Genomic DNA, 17,973 nt, shown 5'->3' on the forward strand with positions numbered 1-17,973 from the left:
TTTCTAAAATGTACATTGTAATTGATGGGGTTATCATTATTGTTATAATTATTATTATTATTATTACTTTTATTGCAAACTTTTGTGGTGTGTGTGGTTTTCCTCCTCATTTCCATCAATTTTGGTGACCTTCAATAAACCGTTTGTATTTTCTTCTTTTTCCAAACATTCTGCACTCGTTCCAGAACATTCCCTTTTGCTCAAGTTGTTTGTAAAATGTTGAACTCCATCTTTACCTTCCTGGTCAACTTCACTTTCTATATCCAGTCTAGAAACTTTCAGTTCCTCATTCCAGATATTAGCTACTTTTTCACTCTCGTGTTTGCCTTGTTCCCCACCTTCTGGGGGTGGTCTTACCCCATCTACTTGCTTCATGTCCTCATCTGGAGGCCATTTTGGTCTGTTTCCTATAACTTTCTCAACTGTAGAACTTTGCTTAGAACTCTCTGCTGATGGAGGCCATGTGATGCTCAGTTTACCTCTTTCATTGGAGAGCTTCCAGTTGCTATCATCTAAACTGCCTTGCTCCCCACTTATTGGCAAGCTTTGAGAATTACTTTTGCTTGACTCAGTTTTATTTTTTCTTTGCCTTTCCACTGTGGGGTCAGCATCTTTAGGTTTTGTATTCGGGTTCCACAGCGCTTTATGGGGTTTGTATCCAAAACCTTCATCATAATTTCCTTTTGCTTTGAAGAGTTGTTTAAAGTGTGGTTTGCAGTATATGTTTCCATGAAGAGATGCATAACTTCCTAAACTGTGAAGAACCAGAAAAAAAAATCTTAATAATCAAATAATTGGAGCCAACTTCAACTTTTTGCATAAATGCTGATTTAACATAGTTTACACTTGTCCCATACAGATTTTATATTCAAGTGAGATGTGAAAATGTAAAAATGCTAATGACTACTTGAAGTGCCCAAAAAGCATCATTGACCCCTATAGATTGTAAGCTCATATGAGCAAGGCCCCCTACCCTGTATCTTCTCTACCTAATTATGCTAACTGCACACTTTACTTATGTATCTGTGTGAAATTATACAGTGCAACTGAAAAGTATTCACAGCACTTCACTTTTTCCACATTTTGTTATGTTTCAGCCTTATTCCACACATAATACCCCATAATGACAATGTGAAAAAAGTTTTTTTGAGATTTTTGCAAATTTATTATAATCGACCAAACATTGACAAAAACTGACCCAGATCGATTTTTAGTAGTATATCCTAAACCCATATTTACTTAAAGATGATCTTTTCTGTGTCAAAAAGTTATTATTGTGAAAATATAAAATAGTTCAATGTATTTGAAGATAATATTTATGACCAAATATAATGGGGTAGATTTATCAAAGATTGGAGAGAGATGACATAGAGAGAGAGATGTAGTACTAACCAATCAGCTCCTAACAGTCAATTTACAAAACACGTACTTTAACATGACAGATGCCGATTGGTTAAGACTTTATCTCTCTCCAAGCTTTTAGAAATCTGCCCCATACTGTGTGTGTCACCATAAGCGTGCACAAGTATGATGTGATATGGCTTGTCAGTTTTGATTAGACTTAATCTAATATTTCCTGTTTAGTTAAAATTGTAAGGTTTGACAGTTTCTTAAAGCAAGACAGAAAGAGGGCATCTAGCAATAAATACCAAGACTGAACAATGCAGAAGAGCTGAAGGCCGCTATTGAAGCTTCATTGTCTTCCATAACACCTTAGCAGTGCCACAGGCTGATAGAATCCATGCCACGCTTGCTTTGAGGCAGTAATTTATGCAAAAGGGACCCAAACCAAGTACCGAGTACATGTGCATGATTATACTTTTTCATAGGGCTGACATTTCTGTATCTAAAATCCTTTTTTTATTGATTTTATGTAACTTTCAAATTTTCTGAGATTTTGTATTTGGGGTTATCTTAAGCTGTAAGCCACAATCATCAAAATTCTAACAAATAAAGGCTTGAAATATCTCACTGTGCGTGTAATGAGTCTATATAATATATTAGTTTCACCTTTTAGGTTGAATTACTGAAACATATGAACTTTTACACAATGTTCTAATTTTCTGAGTTTCACGTGTGTGTGTGTGTATATATATATATATATATATATATGTAACAAGAAATGATACAGCGCCACTTGTGGGGTAGGGTCTCAGTAAGGGAAGTGAATTAAAAATCACTAAAATATTAAAAAACACACATAACCTTGTTATAGGTGTCTGCCAACCCTTAAGAGTGCAATGCTGGTACAGTACTGCTAAAAAGAGTATAGAGTGGGGGGATAAGGGTACCGGCGACTTGTTTTGTTTAAAATACAATCACTAAAACTTAAAATTTATGAGCCAAAAAATATATAATAATACAAACAAGTTTGTAATAACACATAAAAGTGGAATAAAACATAAAAAGTTTTTTAAAACTGGTAAAAGCATAAAGGTCTTTGTAAAAGGTAAGGAGTTCTGACTTAACGTAAAATAGGCGAGGGGGTCAATGCAGGGAAACCAACGCGTTTCATCACACCAGACTTCTTCAAAGGGGAAGAAGTCTGGTGTGACAAAACGCGTTGGATTCCCTGCATTGACCCCTTGCCTATTTTAAGTATGTATACACATACATACAAACACACACACACACACACACACACACACACACACACACACACACACACAAACACACACACACACACAGAAATGGTCTCTACTGTTTCAAGAAAGTTGTTAACTATATCATATTGTGATTATGAGGTGTATAGGACATAGAAAAGGGCCTTCAAATGCGTTTTCAATTTCAATAATGATGTTTTTGACTGTCTGAAAAATAACACTCACCTTAATGTACTTGTACAATGTTTACAACGAAAGCAGTTCTTATGAAAGGTCTGCTTGTCTACCACCAGGCATTCCATTGGATAAACCTTCTTTTGACAAATAATGCACATTTCCTTTTCCTGAGGAAGAATTTTCTAAAGGGGAAAATAAATAAATATATAAATAAATGTGTGCAATCTCCGTTATTGTATCGCCAATGCTAACTTATATTCATCAGATTCTCTCTTTGTCTTCCTTAATAGATTATGACTCATGAAAGTTTCATAGAAATCTCATTGTATAATATTTAGGACTATTTCTGAAATAAATGTTATAATGTGGATTTAAATTTGCATTATATAATCTTCATTTAAAAATGAAAAATGATGTAACTCAGAAATGTCATTACTTAGAATAGGGATATAAAGTACAACAAGGACCTGACTCCTTTGTGCCCCAGTTTTTCTGAAAGACATTATAGAATGCCATCAAGTAATATTGATATCCATCCCACAATCATTCTGCTTACACTTACTGTACGCTGTATATAATGAAAGACTTGGAAAGCTGAGCATGTCCTCACTGTTAGTAGGTAGTAAAGAATGGGATTGTGTGTAGATGTTTTCTGTTTTTAAAAATACTTACAAATAATGTATGCCTTTTGCTTACAAGTCAGAAAACATTTTCCACATCTACCATATAATTTATTTGCCACCATTGGGTTCAGGTATCTGTAACCTCTCACCACATTGTATTATACAGAGTACGTTGACATCAAAACAGTTTGATGCTTGAGTATGCTAAATTATTTCTACAGCTTACAACTCATCTAATATATATTAGCCCAGATCTGTGACTCTGTGACTGTGTGTATAATGCTGGGAGGAGTCACAGCGCTGGGCGGAGTCAGGACGGGATGTACTAACTTCTACAACTGTGGTATCTGGCTTAACGCATCCTGTGTGTTCTCCTCGGTAATAAAATCACCGCCCGCTGCCCGTAGTTTTCTCCTCACTACACTTCCGCCTCATCACTGCCGCGGCCACTCAGTTCTGAACTCTACGTAGCTGTTGATCAGCGCTGCGCTCCCCCTGCCAGTCGCGCGTGCGCACCATGTTTGTTGCATACAGCAGAGACAAGTGAGCATGCGCAACTTACAGGGGGAGCGCATCGCTGATCAACCGCTATGGAGAGATCAGGACTGAGTGGCCATGGCAGTGATGAGATGGAAGTGCAGTGAGGAGAGAACTACGGGCAGCGATGGGCAGTGGGCGGCGATCCTATTACCGAGGAGAACACACAGGATGCAATAAGCCAGATACCACGAGGTTAGTACATCCCACCCCCTGAGTCTCCCGCACCTGTCTCTCTCCCACCCACGGCACACCCGTGCCCACCCCTCCCCCACCAGCAGAACCCCCGCACTCGCCCCACCCCCACCCAGCGCCCGCAGCACCACCGGACCTCCATCCGTGGAACCCTGCAACCATTCCTCCCCCACCTGCAGCACCCCTGCAACCCCTCACCCAAACGTACCCCCCCTGCACCCTCCCCTCCCCCACAGACAGCACTTCCAGACCCCCTCCTTCATCCACGGCCCTCCGCATCCACCCCTCCACTCCCAGCAGCATCTACATACCCACTCCTCCATCCGCTGGTGTGAAGAGCGCCCGTAGGGTGCGATGAATCACCTAGTATATGTTCTTAGCAGTTGAGCTAGGAAAATTTTATAGATACTATAGTAATGCTGAATCATAAATATGTGCTTGCTGGGTGGCACTAGAACTCTGTATGGGATTCTATGACTAGGTACTGTGTAGTAATGCTCTTACATTAAATGGATTGTAGATATTGTACTTTGCTATAAATGAAGGTTACTACAGCCAGGGTTGGTCTGACCCACTGAGGCACATAGGAAACCCCCCATGGGTCCTACTGCCTGAGGGCCCCAACCCTTATTCTAATGTCAGGTACCAGACTCTGTACTCAAATTATACATTGTTACAATATTAGAGAGTCAGTTGTATGGTCTCTTATGACTATTTGAGCCTTTGTGGGGGTGCATCATTGTAACTCGCCATACCTCTTAAGCATGGCCCCTACCACTGTATTCCCCCAGTGGGCTCTTAATGCACCAGTCCAACACTGGCTACCGCCATTTGTTGTGCTAAGTGCTCCTTCACCCTCCCTTCAAACTGTTATCACTGGCGAAGTAGACAACCCAAGTTGCTTAACTTTGGAATTCCCCACCAACGCTATTTCTGACCTGACTTCCCTCTTAGAGCTGTTGTTGTAGCGCACAATGCAGGAAAATGCTCTACTGTAAAGCTCTCAATACATTGAGGGGGAGATGTATTAAACCTTCTAAAAATGACGGATAAGTTGCCCATTGTAATTAATCAGCTTCTAGCTATCATGTTATAGAACGTACTTCATAAATGGTAGCTAGGATCTGATTTGTCATTATAGGAAGCTTCTTCACTTGTCCTTTTAGAAAGCTTGAGCCATCTCCATGTGAGTCTTCTTAAACTACTAGCTGGAGAGTAATACAGCTTCCAGATACAGGTAATGGGAAATTATCCAGCAGTGGGAACACCCTATTTACTTCATGGAGGTGCTAGATCAGATTAGGGGATAAACCAATGAAGTGCCTAGCTGAAAAGTACACTCAGTAGGGGGTGGAGAATATTGTTGCCACAAGGTGAGATTGGTTAAGTCCATGCAGATGTTGCTCCATGCATTGGGCATGTACAGTAACATTTGGCTGTGAGACCTGAAGGGGTAAGGTGAGAACTGGGAGTAATACAGAGGGGATTGTGGGTGTGTTATAGAGAAAAAACAGGCACTATTATGCACTTAGTGCAGTGTGGGAACTCAATACTATGTATATAGATATTTATAGTATGTAATGTTGGGAAACAGATAGTGTTGCCTTGGTTTTTGACAGCTTTCTTCTTGGTTTTGAGAGAGCAAAACACAGAGATAGGTGGAAAGAAATTGGGCTGGGGGCACAGAGAGAAAGAGAGGTGAGGCTTGGGTGGGTGGAGATGACAAAGGGAGAGAAAAAACCCTTAAAAAAATGTAAAAATTAGCAGCTAGCACTATATACTGAATCATTAAAGGAAAGGGGAATTGGATAATGGTTGGGTGCCTACTATCCCTTGAGGTGACATTAAAATATAATTTTATTAATTTCATTCTTAAAAACAGGTACCAGAAATTACACCATATTATTATAAGCTGGAAGGTTATCTAGCACTGTACATAGGTCCAAATGGGGACCAAAACGTTGATGTAACCAGCTTCTGCCTCTGCCAAATAAACCTACATTTGTAACTGCGAGTCTGGTTAGTGCACCCTCTACTTGACTTCTCAGTGTTTGCAGCTTCTGCCCTAACATGGGTTGCGGCCCCAGCATTCTAGTTATTAACATGGAATGAGTGTGGACCTGTGGTGACCGAAGCCCAATGTGTGGCGAGCGCAATGACCCCACGAGGGGACTCACTGCCAGGATTCCAGCAGACAGAATGCAGTTGTCAGTATAGTGACAGTCGTGTTATCCCGTCTGCAGGGATATCATATGTATACCAATTACTAAATGTAGGGGCACTTTGATGTTGCAAATGTGTGCACAATTGCTGTACTTAAATGTAACATTTCATGTCAGGCAGAGTTATAGCTACAATGAGTACAATCCAATCCAGACTTGTCATGAAATAACTGTCTGAGTTTCTCTTATTACTGTACTCCACTATAGACTGCATTATGCTTTAACATGGATGCATTATTATTTCTAACTTCTTGTAGAAAATCCTTGTTCTTTTACATAATAAAAAATAGAAACTGAGACTTAACTAGCGCGTTCTCAATTCCTGCTGACTCTTGTAGTTCCACAGAGTTCCATTAATCATAATTGGATGCCATATGGAGAGAAAAAAAAGTATGTATATAGTGAAAGGGGAAAAGTACATGGACTAGTGGGTTGCCATAGTGATGAATCCACCCACCTATTCCCTACACACTGTGGATATAAATTAGCCTGTGGGACGAGGAGGGTCGGCATGGCAACAAACCCGCCCACGGGCTATCTCTGGATCAGGATCACAGCTGCTATGGACACTCTGGCAGAGGATCATGGAACTTTTAGGTAATAATGTATAGGATCCATCTGGGTGCCTAGCAGTTTCATTGGTGGATGGAGGTTTAAATATTAGTATGTGGAGGGAAGGAAGCATTCAGTTTGCAAAACCTTGAGAAAGACCCCAGCCAGGGGTAGAAACGCGTAGGTTGTATCCTTACAAGCCAGGGGACGGACGCAAGGACCAGCACTCAGTAAGATCTGTTACCTGCATGGTGGGACTATCCGGAAATCCCATATAACATCTTGCATGCGTTTTCAGAACTGTCTAAACCACAGTTCAGAATCATCTGGTAATTAGCCTGTCCTCCTGTTCTTTGCTTGAAGGGATTATGTAATATTGTGGATATCTGTGTATTTTTACTCAATTGTTTGTTATATATGTTTTACCATTAAAACAGTACTTCACTATATACATACTTTTTTTTCTCTCCATATGGCATCCAATTATGATTAATGGAACTCTGTGGAACTACAAGAGTCAGCAGGAATTGAGAACGCGCTAGTTAAGTCTCAGTTTCTATTTTTTATTGTGCATTTTATTGGTGAGGGGTGAAGGAAAACCTCCTATGAAACTTTGAGACTATACCAGCAGCTGTATTTGCGCACAAAGTTTTCCTATTCATTCTTGCATTGTGTTGTTCTTTTACATGTCTAACAATCGCTGGGAAACATTCAGTTACATCTCTTTGATGATTCATAATATTTCATGCAATTATTAAAGAAGTTGCAAAACATGAGTTTGATGCGTGCAATTAGTATACAAACATATGCAAAATATAATGTTATTTTTACCTTGCGATTCAAACTCCATTTACTGTCAGCACAGCAATGATTGTTAGTCACAAACACACATACACACAGGGTGCCATTAAAGAAGATGCCTTCAGAAAGAGAATAGAAAGGCAGTAGTAATAAAGGACAGCATAATGTAGATAATATTTTGTTAGTTTTCAACAATATATTATTGTTTTTATCGGAACTGCATAACTCACTGCATGTGTCAAAACATATTAGTCAGATAAGGTCTCTTCAAACTCTCACCATGCCTGTTTACCAGTAATTAATTTCTCCTGATGGTAGCTACTTGTCATCTCGGAAGCATCTGAGACGGTATAGCCAAGACTTTTAAATACCCTTTCACTTTCTTCCCAGGTCTTCTGAAAGTTCTTAAGTATTTCCTCTGGGGATTCAGCAGCAGAAATATCAAGCATATGACCTGATATGACATCTTCATATGTTGGAGGTGCATGTTTGAATTCAAATCCAGTCTTCATACCTTCGGAATTCCGTGAAGCCCTTGACCTAATCACCTTGCTTTCCATCTTGTCAACACCAGAAACTTGTGGCATTGTCTCAGAATGCATCATTGGTTTAAATAAATGATCTTTGCTATCTTCGTGTCTGTTCATATATATTTGCTTGGAAATATTTTCCCTGTTGTCTCTAAGCTGTTTTATTGGCACCGTTCTAGCTTTCTCTGTAGTAGGGACCTCATTGACTGACTTTTGGCTTTCCTGGTGCAGTGTCTTCTTTTGTTCACTTTGAAATTTACCGCTCTGTGTTCTAAAGCTAGCACTTTCTGCTTGGCCTGACATATGCCCTTCTCTGGTTCTTTCTAAATTAGATTTTTTATGGACATTTGCTTTATCTCTCGTATAAATATTTTTATCCTTTGTCTCATACTGATGCTCTGCAGGGAGTTTTGTTTTATGTGATACTGATGTTACATCCATGCTATCCACGTCTAAGCCCATCCATTTTGGAATGTGTTTTGGATCTTTTTGAGAGAGTGTTTGATGTGTTTCTGATATTCTAGCTTCCTCGTAAATTTCTGTTCTGTCCTCCACTGTGCTGACAGTCACTTCTCCTATAGGAACAGGTGTGGTGCTTACGGATCCGGAGCTATGGCTCTCTATTTTCAGCTGCCTGCGCAGAGTAGCAGGAGAATGTATAATCTCACATTTTTTCTCCACTACAACTGGAATTGGGGTGATAGCTCGAGGTTGTGTTGTTCCATATGATAATTTTGCTGTTGTGTCTTTTAGTTTTGCAAGTTGCTCAGATCGACTTTTTTGAGGAGATGGGGATGGACATGACATTTTAGGTGTTGCAGAACGTCTCGGTGGCAGTGGAATTGTGACTGATTCTTTGGGGAGAGGAGATGGACAGGGAGCTCTGTCTTTGTCTGTGCTCCTCGCTATAGATTCAATAGTAATATATGTAGGTGATGGAGATCTCATCTTCAGCAGAGGAGAGCAAGCACGAATATTTGTTTGCTTCATATCACTTTGGAGTCTACTAAATTCATTGCTGATCTTTCTTTGCCTATTTGTAGTGGCAACTTTATTGGAAATGGCACTAATTTGTTTGTGAAGTACTTCACTTTGACTATTGGTTTCATTTCTGTTTTTCACCAATGTAGCAGATCTTATAGCAGACTGTATATTACCTTCCAAGGTTGACTGCATGTCCATTGCATGATTCTTAATATAGGACAATTGCTCTGTAATACTCTCCATATTGCTGGATGCTGCCAGGTCTGCTATGTCTTCCTTTTTCTCTGGACTGATTAACCAGCTTGGGACAACACTCAGGAAAGTTCGAAATGTGCTTATACTCAATGTCTGTGGATCTGATTCAAATTTATTTGCATTAGATACTGTGTTCTGCAACTCCTCACATTTTCTGAGGTATTCTATTATGTTTGATGATTTAATTTCCTCTTTGTTTTGTGAGTCAGATACAAAATTCAGGTTTCTGTTCTTTTCAATGGTTTCTCTTGTTGCAGATGTTTCACACACCTGTTTCTCTGTTAAATTTTTTGCAGTGGAAATATTTTCTGGCACCGACTCTTTTGGAAGTGGCAGGGGAGGATGTGCTTTTTGTTGATGGATTTGACGATGTTGAAAACTTTTTGACTTTTCAACATGCTCATGAACACCAGACATATTCTGCTTGGCTATAGCATCACTTTTCACCAGGTCCTTCTTAATCTGTAATTTCCTTTGGAACTTTGGTGATTCTATGGTTTTTGTTACTGAGCCAACTATGGTTTGACTTTGTAATGTTTTTGTTTCCTTTTCAATAGACACTGATTGGATGTTACTTGTGCTCTTTAGTTGGTTTCGTTTTGAGCTTTCCAAAATGGATTGTGCATTTAAATCCTGGCTTAGACGTTTTTCTGTAAACTGTTCATCTGCTCTGTTGCTGTTCTTCACATTGCCTATATTATTTAAAGGTGTAGCCGTAATTTCAGACCTTGCCATTGGAAGACTTTCCTTAAGACCAGCTTGAGGAGAACACGTACGTGTGGCTTGCAATGGGTCCACATGTTTTGTCTTTTCTGACTTGTTAAAAGCATATTGCTTATTTGTCTGCTCAAGTGTATCGGATTCCTTAAAAACCTTTGAGTGTTGCTGCGTCATTTGGATTTCTTTTGAGAATGTTTGTATATCAAGAACATTGCTTGTAATAGATGATGAGGCTAATTGAGTAGAATTGTGTTTATCAATATTAAAAGATTCTTGATGGGCTTCATTTGACAAAACATTTTCACTTGCCTTTATTTGGTTCTTTGAATTGGTTACATCTTTTGTTGAGGTCACTGTTGTTTTAGGTGATTCTCTTGATGTAGACTGGACAGCTTCTGTCTTTGCTGTTACTTCTTTGCTCTGGGATTCAGAGGCTGCTGAGATAACAACATGAGATATAACCTTGTTTTTATTTTTCTCTAGTTCTTCTCTCTGCTGACGGTACTTTTCCTCTGCAATCATTAGCGGAGTCTTGAATTTTCTGACATACGTTTTAGGTTTTGGTGGTGGAGTTTCAACGTGTATGGCTGGAGACATCCTAGGTGGAAAGAACACTTTTCTTTTGGGTTTTATTGTTTCTTCATGGATTTTTTCCAATTCACGATCACATTCCAGTTGATCTAAGTCCTGTTCACTTAATTGAATGGTGTTTTCCATCTTTTTCTGTACTGATGCTGTTGCCTCTGAAGTTATTGCCTCGGAAGTGCATAACTTGTCCTGATGAACATGATTAACTGTCACATCTTTTGCATTGCACATTGATGACTGAGCCACATTGGTTAGCGCTGGAGATATTCTTGGTGAGAAAATAGCTTTTGTCTTGGGATTTATAGTCTCCTTGTGAATTGTTTCCAATTCCTGCTCACGAGTTATTTGATCATAAGCTTGCATGGTTGACTCACTTTTGTCCACAGTTTTCTCACAAATTATGGTTTCTTGCGTAACTGCTTTAGAAATAATTGGTGAAGTCCCAGATTTTATTGCTGGAGATATATTTGGTGAATATAACTTTTTCTTTGTATTTAAAATGCCTTTATTGATTAGTTCTACTTCTTTACAGAATTCAGATTGTTCATAATCTTCAGCATGTGACTTTGTGGTGCTAGCATTTTGTTTCAATTCTGAAACTGTTGATTGAGAGCTAAAATTTTTACTTTTGTTGACCTTTGACGTTGTCATTGCTCCTGTTTTAGATTGAAATATTGGAACTTTAGACTTTGGAAGCACGTCAGGTGCTTGTTTTTCAGAGTGCTTACTAGATTGTTTTTTTTCAATGGATTTTTGTGACTGTTTAAGATCGAGTTCATTTGCAGAATATGTATTCAAATATGACCTTGACTCTTTGCTTTTTGTGACTGGTTGCTTGTGACAAGGCATACTAGTTGATTGTTTGTCTTGCTCTTTGTATTGCATAACTAGTAGTGGTGTTTCTGGCAGAGATGGAATAAATTCATTCTCTATTTTATCCACAACTGGTGGAGGTGGTGAAGGAAAATAGTCAGATTCCATATATGCCTTAAATGGTAGTTGAGCTGGTTGTGGCGGTGGTGGTGGCGGAGGTGGTGGCGGTGGTGTAGGTGCCAGCGGAGGCTCCATCAAAGAAGACTGTGGCAATGGCGGTGGAGGAGGGAAGTAAATTTCAGGTTTTTCCCTTTTGTTTGCAATGTTTTTGTTATGATTATAACTGCTCATAGAAATAGATTTATTCTTTTCACCGACCTCTTGGACTGTTCTATTTTTAGTCACATGTACATTGTGAATATTTTCCATTTCTTTTTGCAATGAGATTTTATCAACAGACATTAGTACTTTGTCTGCAATTTCTACATTGTTATTGATGGAATCTAAAACTTGAGCTTGTTGAATGTTCATTGCATTCTCTGAAACCAGTCTTTTTGACTGCTGTGATTGCTGATTTGTCACATGCCTCTGAACATGATTAGATGTTTGAAAGCTCCCTTTATTAATCACATTGAAGGCTGTAGATTTGGAGTTATTGATACTGGAAGACATTTTTGCTTTTTGCATGGCCTTGTTTTGATTGATTAGGTCTGTGGATGATTTTTCTTTCTGCCCCTTGCTATATCCTTGGACTAAACATCTTTCCTCTTCAGACATTTCTTCTACAACTTGAGTATTGGAGAATGTATTACTTTTTTTCCAGCCTTTGTTGGTCACTGACTTTTGTACTTTTTCCCCTCTAGAAGTTGTAGCTTTGCTATTCATAGTTTGATTAGACGTATCACAAATTTCTTCTTTTTCTTGACCTTTCACATCAGTGAAAATATTGGTTCCCGTGACCTTCTGTTGCACTCTGTCGATATTTAGTTGACTTTGGTGATCAATTTTTGTTGAATTTTCACTAGCCTTCTCTTGTAACATATTAATATTTTGTTGACTTTTTTTATAAATTTTTGTTGATGTATATTGGTCATCAAGACCTACAGTGACCAATTTCTCACTTGACAGTTGACTTTTAGCTGATATTTCATGAGCTTCATCATTAGATTGTACAAAAGTTTTTATTGTGCCTTTCACATTGCCTTCAACACTTGGTTTACATTGGGCTGTCTGAAAGTTAGGCTGTTGCAATGTCTTCGTGGTACTTTTTACATCACCTTGTATGCTGGCTTGATGTTGGACATGTTTTTTTTCTGTAGAAGAGTCCAGCAGGCTTTGCATTGTTGCATTCATTTCTACTCTGACTATATTTTCTTTTTCTACTTGCTTTACTGACTGCTGTGCTTCTTTTAAAGATTTTAATGATGCCTCAAGGTTGCCTTGGATAACTTCCTCCTTAACAAACTCTGTTTTAAGGTTTACTGCTTTTTCTAGAGAGTCAATGGTTGCTTGAATGTCACCAGGGATAACATCTGGCTTTTCTGTATCCCTCACTTGATTCTGTGATTCAGTCAGAGATTTCAGTGTTGCATGGAGATCAGCTTTAATAATATCTTCTTTTTGTACAACCCCTGTCTGATTTATGGCTTTGTTCAGTGAATGTAGTGTTGCTTTCAAATTGCCTTTTACAACTTCTTCTTTATTTATATCATAGGATTTATTCTCAGGCTCAGTCATAAAAACTTTAACTGTATTATAAACGTCTCCAGGGATAATATCCATTTCATCAACAGTTCGCTCGATTTGGCACTCTTTTTTTTTTAGTAACAATTTTGTACCTTCAACATCACCTCCAACAATTTCTTCCATTTTCTGTTCCACAACAACATCATCTGTCACCCCCTGCAGTCTTTTTAAATAATCTAATGCTCCAGATTCAATACATGTGGTATAAAACTGCACATTGCCTCTTTCTGAATCATCTATTTTTACTTTCTCCAACTTCTCACCCGTCATGGCAGAGGACTTTAAGTTATAAAGTGTACGTTTTATATCTCCAGCTACCACTTCATCACGCTGGAAATCACATTTGCTTTTCTTGTTAAGTAGAGAGTACACAGTCATTTTTATATCCCCTTTCTCACTTTCTTGAATGAGTATTCCTTTTTTCACAAAATCCTCACTGCAGAGGTTTTTGATAGCTTCCTGTATATCTCCTCCTACAATGTCCTCTCTCCAGGTCTGTACATCAGTTGAGCTACTGAATAATTGGGATTTTGTCAAAGATATGTTGCCCTTTTCTTCATCATTTAAAAGCACCATTCTTTCTGTTGATGAGTTTTGGGAAAGTAAATTCATCATTATATTCTGAAGATCTCCTCTTATGATTTCTTCTTTTTCTATCTCTGGACTTTGTTGATTCATTAGTTGGTATTTAGCCATGCGGACATCCCCAATTTCATCTGCTTCTAGAATAATTCCGTGAGACTTCACAATATTTTGGTTATACAACTCTTTTAATGTTTCTTGTATACTCTTACCAATAATGTCATGCCTCTCTGATTTGTACTCATTAAATTCATGCAATGGTGTTGTTTCAAAAAGCCATGTTGTTGTTCTAACATCAGCTTGTGGAATTTCTTCCCTCAAGGTCCTTTTAACATCTTCATCATTTACCTGGATTGAGTCCAAACTCTGGTTTTCAAAAAGCCACACAGCTTCTTGTACATCCCCTTTTTGGATGTCTTCTACTCTCACTCTTTTCATGTTGTCATAATTTTCTTCATGAAGCTCATCAAGAGTATGGGTTTCAAATAACCAAGTAGATGTTTTAACATTGCCTTTTTTAATCTCACTAATACTTACTGTTCTTACAACCTGGCTCTTATCTCCTTTTTCAAAAATCTCTCTGTTGCCTTTAACATCTCCGCCTTGAATATTTTCAATAGTATGAACATCTAATTTAGCCTCATCAGAAATTTTATCTAATGATTGAGTTTCAAATCTCCATCGTACAGAATTAACATCACCCCTCTGAATATCCTCTTGAGTTACTGCCTTTATGATAAACACTTCATTAGATTCATTAATGGAGTCTAAAGGCTTTGTCTCAAAGAGCCATCTTGTTCCACGAACATTACCATGACATACTTCTTCTTTCTTCACTGTTGTGACTTCATGATAAAATCCTTCTTTATCTTGAACAGCATAGAGTGGCTGTGTTTCAAACATCATTGTGTAATGTTTCACGTCACCTTTTAATATATCATCCAAATCAACTGTTTTTGTCAATATCTCTTCTGAACTTTCATCTTTAATCTGATCTAAGGAAAAGGTCTCAAAAATAAAACATCCCTTTCTTACATTTCCACCTTGAACATCCGTGATTGCATAAGCTGCTTTATTGTTGTCCTGGTTTTCATTGATCTCATCAATAGAATGATTTTCAAAAATCCACCTGCAATTTAAGACATCTCCTTTCTGGATTTCTTCACATGTCATGTTTTTTATCTTTTGCAACACCTCTTGTGAACTTGAACTAATTTTATCTAGTGGTTTGTTTTCAAAAATATATTTTATGGTAGAGACATCACCAGATTGAACATCAATTTCAACCACTCTCTTAAAGTCTTTTTTCTCTTCTCCTTGTATATGTTCTAAATTCTGAGTCTCAAATAGGAAGCAAACTGTTTGTACATCTCTACCTACAATCTTCTCCTGATCTAAGTTTGTGGACTTTTCTGATTCTTCTTGTATTGTGTCAAGTGCTTGAGTTTCAAAAAGCCATGTGCAAGTTTTGACATCTCCCTTTTGAATTTCTTCACTACTTGCCATTTTAACTTGTTTGTCATAAAGATTTTCCATTGGCTGAGTTTCAAATAGCCATTTACACATCTTGACATCACCTTTAACATTATCTCTCCTATCTTCTTTTACTATTTCTTCATCTTCAGAATTCCTAAAGTGTTTAATAGAATCCAATGGTTGGGTCTCAAAAAGCCATTTTCCTGTTTTGACATGACCAGATTGTATTTCTTGAGAAGAGATTCCTCTGATAAGCTGGTACTTATCAACACTTTCTCCAAACTGATCAATTGGTGTGGTTTCAAACATCCATTGACATGTTCTTACATCTCCTCTCACTACTTCCTCTTGACGGATAGTTTTGACTTCATGATAATGTCCAAAACGATCCTGAATAGCATACAAGGGTGTTGTTTCAAAAAGTTTTTTGTTGAGTTTTACAGCTCCCTTATCAGTGTCTTCAATTTGAATTTTATATGAAAAGTCACCTGTTTGCCAATCTTCTCTTTCAAAGGCATTTCTGCAGGTATTGACATCTCCTCTATGGATTTCATCTAGCTGGACAGTCCGCATATATTCTTTTTTTTCCTCCCTAATCTGTTCAAGAGGACATGTTTCAAAAACCCATTTTTGATGGCGAACATCACCTTTTTCCTCTTCTGTTGTTACCATTTTTTTAAGCTTGCCAACTTCAACATCTTCTTTGAGTTCATCCATTGGCACAGTTTCAAATAGATATTTTGTGTTGCTAACATTACCTCCTATTATCTCTTCCCCCTGAAGAGGCCTTTCATTAGCATTGTCCTTCAACATATCCATTGGAAGGGTTTCGAAAATCCAACATTTTTGGTATACATCTGCACCTATAATAGTTTCTTTTTGAGCAATAGAATTAGCCTCTTCTTTAATTGAGTCCAAAGGATGTGTTTCGAATAGCCATTTTGCCTTTCCCACTCCCCCTTTAACACTTTCTTCCATAGATATTCCTCTGACAACTTTAATTTGGTCTTCATCCTGATTAATCATGTCCAAAGGCTGTGTTTCAAACATCCACCGTGCTGTTTTAACATCACCCTTTTCAATATCTTCCTTGCATACAGTTTTAATCTCAAGTACTTTCCCTGAACTATCTTTTAAGACATATTTGGGTTCAGTTTCAAATTGTTTTACAGTTCTTTTTACATCTCCTTTAAACTCATGTAGTTCTGATTTGAGTCTCAACATATTTAATTCATCAAATGAAGAAAGACTCCCATCACGATACTTTGTTTCAAATAAATATCTTCCAGTTTTTACATCCCCTCCATGAATGTCTTCAGATGCCAGAAGAACATCAGAGTCATTATCCTTGTATATTTTGTTTAGAGAGTCTAATGGCTGGGTTTCAAACAACCATGTTGCAGTTCGAACATCTCCTCTTGCAAGATCTGGAACCTTGTCAGCATTCTCTGTAGAGATGGAAGTATCCACTCCCAAAGCATGAATTGGCTGTGTCTCGAACATCCAAGTTGTATACTTCACATCTCCTCCAGCAATAATTTCTTGTTCTCCAATACTTTTAATATGACTTTGTTCTGGTGATTCATCTTTAATTGAATCTAAAGGTTGATTTTCAAAGACCCACCTCATAGACTGCACTTCTCCTTTCAAGATTTCATCCCATTCTAAATACTCTCTTTCGGGGCTAAGACATTTCTGCGGGCTGCCTGCAGGATTTTCAAATACATATCTTGCTTGTTGCACCTCACCTTTTTGCTCACATTGATTTGTTACAATATTGGAAACGTCACTGAAAAATTCCTTTTCCAAATTCTTTCTTACTTCTGGATGAATGTGCTTATATAAACGTTTAAGCTCATTTAAGTTCCGCTGCTTTGAGTATACATCTTTGGTTGAAGCTGATGCATATCTTTCTGTAGAGTTGGGAGGTTCTGGGGACTGGGAAAAATCTGCTATTTCAGAAGTCTCTAAAATATCTGGAGGAGAAGGAGGAGGTGGTGGGAATTCCTCTAAACTTCCAAAGTGAACAAACTTACTAGCAGATTTTGAAGCACGTTCTGTTTTCATAGATGAACACACAGAATCATAGACATTGCTGGATGAGCCAGATGTGCTGGCATTTACCACTGGCCATTCAAATTCTGGATGCTCATTATATATCTTTAGGGGATAAAATACATGTTTTTAAGTCACCTTAACTACATTTGCTATAAAATATTTTACATAAAAATTAATTTTATTTCTGCACTGGAGAAAATTACTTATCTTAATATATTTAAAAACATTATATTTGCATCTAATAATTATGCGATGCAACATCTAATATGTAAATGTAATATTAATATTTAAAATAAATATTATTAATTTCTTAAGGGGCAGGCCTGTACATTTTTTTGTTTAAACTTAATTATTCAGGCTGCTCTTTTGTGTGCTTTTGTGTGCTTTTTAAATATTTTTTTGTACAAAGAATGAATGAATGTCAGTTGAAAAAGAGTATAGTTTGTTAAAATGGAAAAGAGAAACTTAAAGCACAGAAAATACAGATGTAAAAAGAAAATATTCCTTTAAA

General features: G+C 37.8%; 1 protein-coding gene across 2 annotated transcripts in view; it reads right to left on the reverse strand.

The window, feature by feature from the left end:
• Window positions 1–663: 663 nt before the first annotated feature.
• XIRP2 (xin actin binding repeat containing 2) overlaps window positions 664–17,973 on the reverse strand; it is a 176,351-nt gene continuing 159,041 nt past the window's right edge. The window contains exons 7-9 of one of the 2 annotated variants that reach the window (XM_063933592.1): window positions 8,003–17,564; window positions 2,829–2,962; window positions 664–749 (exon numbers count right to left, since the gene is read on the reverse strand). In XM_063933592.1, coding sequence (XP_063789662.1) covers window positions 2,868–2,962; window positions 8,003–17,564 — 9,657 coding nt within the window. In that variant the 3' untranslated portion in view covers window positions 664–749; window positions 2,829–2,867. Of the gene's footprint in view, window positions 755–2,828; window positions 2,963–8,002; window positions 17,565–17,973 lie in introns of both variants that reach the window. The other variant, XM_063933591.1, reaches the window with a different exon arrangement.

The sequence above is a fragment of the Pseudophryne corroboree genome, chromosome 7, assembly GCF_028390025.1.
Source record: "Pseudophryne corroboree isolate aPseCor3 chromosome 7, aPseCor3.hap2, whole genome shotgun sequence".
Taxonomy (NCBI): domain Eukaryota; kingdom Metazoa; phylum Chordata; class Amphibia; order Anura; family Myobatrachidae; genus Pseudophryne; species Pseudophryne corroboree.